Below are 8,773 nucleotides of genomic sequence, written 5' to 3'. Positions count from 1 at the left end.
TGACCCATTCTCAAGAAAAAAAAAAAAAAAGATAATCCTGAAGGTAACTTCAAGCAGACCCAGACATTACAATTAGCGAACAAAGATTTTTAAAGCAGCTATTCTAACTATGCTAAGTTATAAAAAGCAAATAAGGTCAGAATAAAATGTAGGAAATTCATAAGAGAAATAGAAATTATCTAAAAATAATCAAAGGTAACTTCTAAAACTGAAAAATACAATATCTGAAATAAGACAGTCACTGGATGGGCTTAATATCAAAATAGAGCTGGAGGAGAGACTCTGTGAACTTGAGGACAGATGAACAGAAACTACCAATTTGATAAACAGAAAAAAAGGACTGACAGAAAGAAATGAACAGAGTCTCAGAGACAGAAGAAGTACTTGAAGAAATAATGGTCAAGATGTTCCCAAATTTAATCAAAGACACACAACGTCAAAGGCTCCGAAATTGCCCAGGCAAGTCTAATGCTGAGATGTCTTTCTGCATTTCTTCTTAATTCTTGGGCCCAACCTACAGGGCAGGGGAGTAGGTATATCCCCAAGGGTATAGCTCTGGGTAGAGAAGTATGTATTTAAACAGAAAATGGGTGAAATTCAATGAGTAGGGAAAGACTTAGGCCCACTACCAACTTTCCTGCTTTTTTCCTAGCATTTGAAGAGGATTCCAAATGCCTTTTAGCTCTTCTCGCTACCAACTTGCAACCCCCTGCCCTTGAGCCAAACCCATCAAGTCAGAACCCTACTCCATCTTCCCTCCTATGCCTCCAGTTCACTCTCCCCATGGTCCCACTCCCCTTAGGATAAAGACGTAACACCATCTTGAAGACTTACTTCTCTCCTCTCAGGTTATCCATTCCACCATCCTTAGAAATCTGCCTTAACTAACAAAATAATGTCCCAGAATGGGGCCCAAGTGTTTTACATGGTGACATGCCTAAGGGGAAATGAGGCTTGAAGGGCAAACCTCTTATGCACAAATTGATCTCCCGTCTACCTGAACTAAAGGCAGATCCTATAGAAGAAAATCACCATGGGCTGCAAGAAACTGCTTCATAGTAAGAAGGGCTAAAAATCACAAGCACTCCGCTCATGGCACCTGCTGTAAATCCCTAAGATTTACAGTCAGTAAGAGATGTGTGCAGCTGTAATCATGCCTCATGCTGGGATGATAACCTTTCCAGAAACCAGGTGTTTTTTGTGTCTGGACTTAATCACCAAACTCAGCCAAGCCCTGAGCCACGTGACTTTTCATCCAGCAGGTGGCAGCCCCATGTCCAATCTCAGAAACTAAGTTGGGTCCCTTTACATAGAGAACTGGGTGGGATGTTCAGGTAACAAGGGTTCGAAGGGCAGAGAACTGACAATCCATGTAGATAGAGGGGTGTGCAGACACAGGGCAGACCCATCCCTTCCCCCGGAAGCCTCTGGTGGAGCACTCAGATGATGATTTCTCTATATTTCTGCAGATGGAATGATATGCTGTATATACTAGTACACTGGCCAGAGTCTCTGCTAAGTTTATACAGTTCAGAAAATATGGTTGGTAAAATCTTGGGTTTTGTTCATTTATCTCAATAAAAAGCTCACTTAAAAAAATTAATCCTGAGGGGCGCCTGGGTGGCTCAGGTGGTTAAGCGACTGCCTTCGGCTCAGGTCATGATCCTGGAGTCCCTGGACTGAGTCCCGCATCGGGCTCCCTGCTCGGCAGGGAGCCTGCTTCTCCCTCTGACCCTCCTCCCTCTCATGCTCTCTGTCTCTCATTCTGTCTCAAATAAATAAAAATCTTTAAAAAAAAATTAATCCTGAGAGGGACATAGTTTTTTTCTCAGTCTATGAAAACTAGTGCCCAGCATGGCAGGCATAGGGCTGAGGTATGATAAACTCGAGGTACAGGTGAGGGAAGAGATGCCCTCTGCTCATTTTCCCCCTGGGTTCTGTCTCTGGGGAAGGACATAAAGAAGCATTTCTGCTCTTCTTCCTTCCCATGGGTAACCTTGCTCCTGCCACCTTTTCTTTTAAGGCCCTTATGGTCACGAACAACTTGTGTTGGAAATTCTTTTAGTATCTACAGTCCTCCACTTTGGCCACATTTTGACACGAATGATATTGTCACTGTGGCTCTGGCAGGGACAGAGGGAACTTCTGGGTGATAGGTTTATGGCTCTTAGTGACATGAGACAAGGATAACTGAGGATAGGTCAGAGGGGAAGTTTTTGTTTTTGAAAAGCACCATCAGGAGGAAGGAAGGTGTGTGGGGCTCCGTCTGGGGACCTCGGAGCTAGGTGATGGGGCAGGGCTCCTGCTGCAGAGAGAGGATTTGTCCTCATCCTCCTAAGCTTGTGGACAACAAATAAAGAGCAACCTCCAACATCCAACCCTCAAAGCATCCTTTCTGGGACAGAAAACCTACCCCTAATATAACAACAACTGAAGCTGTCCTGTCTCAATTTCCTGCACGTTGGGTATGAAGAGAAGACCAGCACCTAGAGGCTGAGTGTGATATTTACAAGCTATTCCTCAATGCTACTCTCAACTTTCTCTACCCATTACATATCTCTTATACATAGGCCTAGGACTCTTCATCAGCACTGACCATGGTTTCTTACAAGGAAAAGCAATGCTCGAGAATGGTACATATCTCTAGTGGTCTTTAGACTCTTAGAATCTAAGAGTGCTGTTTTTTTGGTAAAATGAAGCCCAAACTCATAATGTTTTATAAGCCATAGGTTGAAAAAAAAGGTTGCATAAAATATATATTTTAGTACTCAGAAATACTGTGCTTAAACCAAATCATATAAGAGATCTGTCGAGCATAAAGATGATCTGATTCGGGGCGGGGAGGCTATGCCAAGGGGGAAAGAAAAAGAGATGATCTGATTCAAGTCATAATCTCAAAAGAGGATGTATCCAGGCCCATCGTGGGGAAAACCTGGAGGCAGAATGAGTTAGAGCTATTCTGCTTCACCTGAATCATCTGGGACCTTTACTAGGAAAGCACAAACTTATGAGCAAAGGGGGAGCAATAGGAAGAAAATTTACCAGGTCTTGAGTCCTATAATGTGCAAGCTCTGTGCTGCATTAATTTACATATTCTGTGATCTCCTCCTCCCAGCAATCCTGCCCTGTAGGGATGAGGAATGCCGGAGGCAGAGAAGGCATCTCTCTTTCAGGTCTCATCTGGGCTCTAAGTATACAATCTGGGACACTGCTCAACCGCACTCAAAGATGTTTCTACTCCACTGGGTCACCAATCACAGGTCACCGCCCAGAGGTCACTAACCAAGTTGTCAGTGGCAGATTCTTGCAACAGGCAGAGCAGACCTGAAATTGATCAGTCTTCCCACCCTCTCAATATAGATACCTCTGCAACCCTACCACACTGAGCCAGGTGGCTCAGTCTCTAAAACTCGATTCTCTAAAGAATCTGTGTTTGTTTGGGGTGCCTCAGTGGCTCAGTCGTTAGGCGTCTGCCTTCGGCTCAGGTCATGATTCCAGGGTCCTGGGATCGAGCCCCGCATCGGACTCCCTGCTCTGCAGGGAGCCTGCTTCTCCCTCTCCCGCTCCCCCTGCTTGTGTTCCTGCTCTCGCTATCTCTCTTTCTGTCAAATAAATAAATAAAATCTTTTAAAAAATAAAATAAAATAAAGAATCTGTGTTTGGAGGTCAAGAGCAATTTAAAAGGAAATACCACTGACCTTTGAACAATGTAGAGGTAAGGGATGCTGACCTCCAATGCAGTCACAAATCCACATATAACTTTTGACTCCCCAAAAACAAACTGCTAATAGCCTACTGTTAACCAGAAGCCTTACCAGTAACAGTCAATTAACATATTTTATATGTGATATGTATTATATATATTGTATTCTTACAGTAAAATAAGCTAGAAAAAAGTTAGGAAGAAAATCATAAGAGAAAATATTAACAGTGCTATATGTATTGAAAAAAAACAAAATCCACATGTAAATGGACCCATGCAGTTCAAACCCATGTTGTTTAAGGGTCAACTGTAGTCTTTGTTCATTCTTGAAGAACATTCAAAGGGATCCCAATTCAAAGTCCACGGCATAATTCCTAGACAGCTCCCTCTGTATCATCAAGTTTCCTTTCATCACTATCACCATCACTATGTGGCCCAAGCTGACCTGGAGCTTAGGTGTAAAAGTCCAAAACTCACTTTCTAGCAGCATCCCCCTCTCCCCTCCAACTGTGTCATCCCTTTACACGTTACTTAACCTCCAACCCTTTGCTATGTAGATCATTTTAGCCTTCCTCACCCCTAGACCAGCTGTAACAATTCTTTCTCTGTAAGAAGAGGTTGGGAAAAACTGAGCAGGCTAACAAATGTAGGATTTCCTTTCCAAGATACAGTATATTAACATCAAAGACTTCGATACTATACATTGACTCTGTACATTGATGCACTAAGACTGCACATTATATTCATATTGTACATTAGCCCTGAACATTATTTGTGTGCATTCATATATTTATTCTTCTTGTGCTCACCTTGATGTGGTCAGGCCTTCCATGGGTATGGACCCTTTCTGGTACTCCAGCTTGGGCTTGAAGGATTCTCTGGGCAGGTAAGAGTGATAGAGAGGGTAGTTCTCGGTGTATTCGGAGAGAAGACATGGTTTCTCTATTTTATCGTAAATCTTGGTAGGGAGATGTGGACAGTGATGCCGCCTATAAAAAAGACATGAAGTTAGGTCTGTTACCTTCTTGGAAACAACATATCCAGTCTGATAATGCCACCTCCTCAAAATGAGATCCCAGGTTTTAAAATCAAGACTGCCAGCATTGAAAACAGGAACTTAACTTTCCTTTTCTCTACTAAACTATGAAGTGGACAGAATTTTTTTAATGATGTATAACTGCAATTGGCTAATCATCAAAATTCCTTAAATCACAAAATTACACAAAAGCATGACCAATATTCAACCATTACAGATGCCATACTGCCTGTTTAAATACGAAATACTTCCGGTACCATAATGGGTAAATCGCTGTGGCCCTAAGCCCTTCGAGTGATGCTCCCAGCTGGTCTCCGGATCACCCAGCAGTTAGGGTTCAACACCTGACCTGACAGTGTGCTGTAGGGCTGTGCACTAAGCCTTTCCTAGTTGGCTGGTTCCTGGGTCAACTCAGAATGTCACCTTTCCATACAAGTGGCATCACGCAGAGCAAAACCACATCAGTTCTGAGTACGCTACACACCACTGACTATGGGAACCTGTTTCACATTGAAAGTCTGGCTCATGTTTCAGGTCTTGCCTCAGCTGTTGCCTCCATAGAAAGACTTCCACTGGTTATCTTCTGCCTAAGATACACCCACCAGCCCTGCCCTGGCACACAGGATCTCTCATCCCAGTGCATGCCTTTCCCATTGCTTACTGCTTCCATTGGCAGGTTTGCTGGTGAATTTCTTCATGGTCTGTCTCATCTATCAAGCTCAGGACCTTTTCTATCATGCTCACTGCTGGAGCCCCTTATCCTGTCTGGTACATAGTAGGCTGTCAATAAACAATTACGGAACAAATGATGAAATACGTAAATAAATTATTAAATAAATGTGATGCCTCATTACACAAATAGATGATAGAAAATAATTTGAAAAAAAAAAGAAAGAAGAAAAAAGGAAAAAATTTTTTAAAAATTTGAAGTTATAATTTATGTGAGTTTTCCCATTTTACACGCATGGTAATAAATGAACCTTATGATTCTACTTATTGCTGGACAAAGCGCAGCTGCTGGAGCTTTCAAAACCTAAACAGTATGTCAGTTATTCATATGCCCGCATACAATTCCTATAACCCAGCTGGGGCACCCCTTGTCTTCACCCCTTGTCTTCAGTTCCAACTTCCTGCTATCGAGGAATAGCACAGAATGGCATATTTTTAAACATTTTTTACACTGATTTTAATTAGAGAAATGAAAATACCCAGTATTCTGGGGCACCACATGGGGGGAGAGAGAGAGAAGGAGAGAAACAGAGAGATAATTCATCACTGTTCATCTAGAGCTATTTTCCAGGCAACAATTAGCATGCTGTCTATTCCTGTTGTTAGTAAGTTCAACCCTCTATATAAAACTTGCTGCTGCCACTGTTGTTACTACATGCTTCTCTTCAACCTCCCAGGCCCTAGAGAAAACGATCAACACTGGTACGGTTCATATGGCTAGCACTGCCTATTAACAAGTACCTTTAAAGAGATCCCTATTTGTGAGGCACCTGGGTGGCTCAGTCAGTTAAGCATCCATGCTTAGCAGGGAGTCTGAGATTCTCTCTCTCCCTCTCTCTCTCTCCCTGCCCCCCATACTCACTCTCTAAATAAATCTTTAAAAAAGAGAGAGATCCCTGTATGATTTTTTTCTCTTTTGTAAGTTTGTGTATCAGAAAAGCCTTAAGATGGCATAAACTTGCCACATTTATTTTTTTTAAGATTTTTAAGTAATCTCTACACCCAATGTGGGGCTCAAACTCACAACCCCAAGGATCAAGAGTCGCAGGCTCCACCAACTGAGGCAGCCAGGCACCTCTACTTTTTATTTTTCTTATTACTAAAGTACTACTCATTCATGGTAAATATTTTAGATTCTCCTGATTATTTACAAGGAAATCATCCATAAATATGCTGTCCTTAGGGTATGAGTTTCAGTGTTAAGTACATTTAATAAAAGTTTAGTTGTCCTTTTTCAAAATGTACATTACTGGCATTTCATGGACAAAGATGATTGTGTATTTAACATTTTATATATTTAATAAAATATGCCCTAATCATGGGTACATAAGTTGACGAGTGCTTTAATCTTCTGTCCACTCAAGAGGTAATTGTTGTGTTTGCACAGTAAACAAAATAACCATACCCCATGCTATGTAAACATTAGATATTATTACCATTTCTGTGTTCACAATCCATCCAATTATCTGAGTTTTCAATCTGAACCAATTAGCAACCTATCATTTTAGGATTCCTACAAACCACAAATCAAAAGCCAACAACTGCCGGCTACCAAAAATACCTCCACCGATTATTTTGTTTACCCACTCTCTGAGAAAAAAGTCAAGATTTTATTAATAATAACTTTGATTCAGGCACTTGCAATAAAATCGACCCCACAGGCATAGCAATGTTTTCCCTCTCCAGTGCCCTTGTTTAGCAAACCAGTAAAACTTTGTTTTTATATAGCCCCCCTTCCATGATGTTATTTTTTTTACTTTACAGTATAAAGACTTATTCCTAAAGAAAAGTAAATTCCATGGCAAAATACTACATTGTGATTGGTATCATGAGAGGGGATTTCAATATTGCAACAAGCTTCCACCCAGACACCAATGTTCCTTTAAGAGGAATGTTATCTATCTCGGGGAGGGGGGGGGGATTTTATTTGACTCGTTGCTAGTTAACTAAAATCTCACTTTGAAGTGTCAAAGACTCTTACTTGGAAGTAAACGTTTCACTACCTGTCTGCTCCTAGAGCCACCCCCTTTGCCTTACCTGTAACCCCAAACCCCAAGTATCCCTCTCAAGTCACCAAGCACCCTATCTCCTCCTTGTTGGTCTGCCCACCCCTTTCCTAAAAGGGAAATCACTTCAGTTCTTAATTTTTAGCGGACCTAGTCAGTGATTGAAGAACGTGTGTGGAATCACCATGTTTGGGGTATTTTAAAGTAAGCCTGGGGGCACCTGGGTGGCTCAGTCATTAAGCGCCTGTCTTCGGCTCAGGTCATGGTCCCAGGGTCCTGGGATCGAGCCCCACATCGGGCTCCCTGCTCGGCGGGAAGCCTGCTTCTCCCTCTCCCACTCTCCCTGCTTGTGCTCTCTCTCTGTCTCTCTCTGTCAAATAAATAAAATCTTTAAAAAATAAAAAATAAAGTAAGCCTGACAGTCATGAGCCAAAGAAAGAAGACTTCTTCAAACTCTCTGATACTTGCATCCTCTGAGGAGCTGCCATGGCCATCCTGTTGGGAGCGCATACTCCAACCAGCCTAGATGGGGCCACTAGGCAGAGAAGGCAAAGGGGAGGGAGGCGTCCTTACCAGAACTCTCTAAAGTCTTTCCACTCCAGAATTTACTAAAGAACCACAGGAAAAAGGAAATAATCCTGACTTTTTCCGATATTTGGTAAAGGGAATAGTGGAAACCTTTCAATAGAACACAGAAAAGGAGAGGAGGGGAAAGATGGCGGAGGAGTAGGGGACCCTATTTCAACTGGTCCCCGGAATTGAGCTGGGTATCTACCAGACCACTCTGAGCACGCACGAAACCAGCCTGAGATGGAAGAAGATCTGGATCTCTACAAACAGAATATCGCAGGCGGTTGGTTTTGAGGTACGAAGCGGAGAGCCATGATCCTGCGGGCAGATATCGGAGGATAAATGGCAGCGGGAGGGAGCCTGGCTGTGGGGATCCTACACCGCCGGTGAGTGACAGCCTCGGGCGCTGCGGATGGGGCACAGACTCACAGACCGGTAGCAGCGGGAAAGGACTTTAGGGCAGCCCCCGGGTCAGGAACCGGAGCAGCGGGGTCACGCGGGTGAACTGGGAGCGGCTGGCGGTTTTAGAAGCACAAAGGGCAGAGACGTGCCCCGACCTGGAGGCAGGACTGGGAGCGCTGTGGAGGGGCGCACAACCCAGGACGCTGCAGTTTATAGCAGACGGACAGAAACGGAGACAGTGTGGCCTGGAGAGCTCACTGAAGAACAGACTGAGGTCTCTCTGCTCTGAGGCAGAGGGTTGGAAATGGTCTCTTCTGTTCTGACTCG

At 43.2% G+C, this 8,773-nt stretch overlaps 1 protein-coding gene across 1 annotated transcript; it reads right to left on the bottom strand.

Annotated features, from left to right (window-relative positions):
* Window positions 1-921: 921 nt before the first annotated feature.
* Window positions 922-5,477, bottom strand: LOC117999010 (stabilizer of axonemal microtubules 1-like). The gene is made up of 3 exons (XM_034987907.1): window positions 5,401-5,477; window positions 4,513-4,692; window positions 922-937 (listed from the first exon to the last, which is right to left on the bottom strand). Exons 1-3 carry the CDS (start codon window positions 5,475-5,477, stop codon window positions 922-924), a joined length of 273 nt encoding a protein of 90 aa, XP_034843798.1.
* Between the last annotated feature and the right edge of the window lie 3,296 nt (window positions 5,478-8,773).

The sequence above is a fragment of the Mirounga leonina genome, unplaced genomic scaffold (assembly GCF_011800145.1).
Source record: "Mirounga leonina isolate KUSES-001 unplaced genomic scaffold, KU_Mleo_1.0 Mir_447, whole genome shotgun sequence".
Classification (NCBI taxonomy): Eukaryota; Metazoa; Chordata; class Mammalia; order Carnivora; family Phocidae; genus Mirounga; species Mirounga leonina.
The sequence above is the reverse complement of the archived record's forward strand: the minus strand, read 5'-3'. Positions and strand labels throughout refer to the sequence as shown.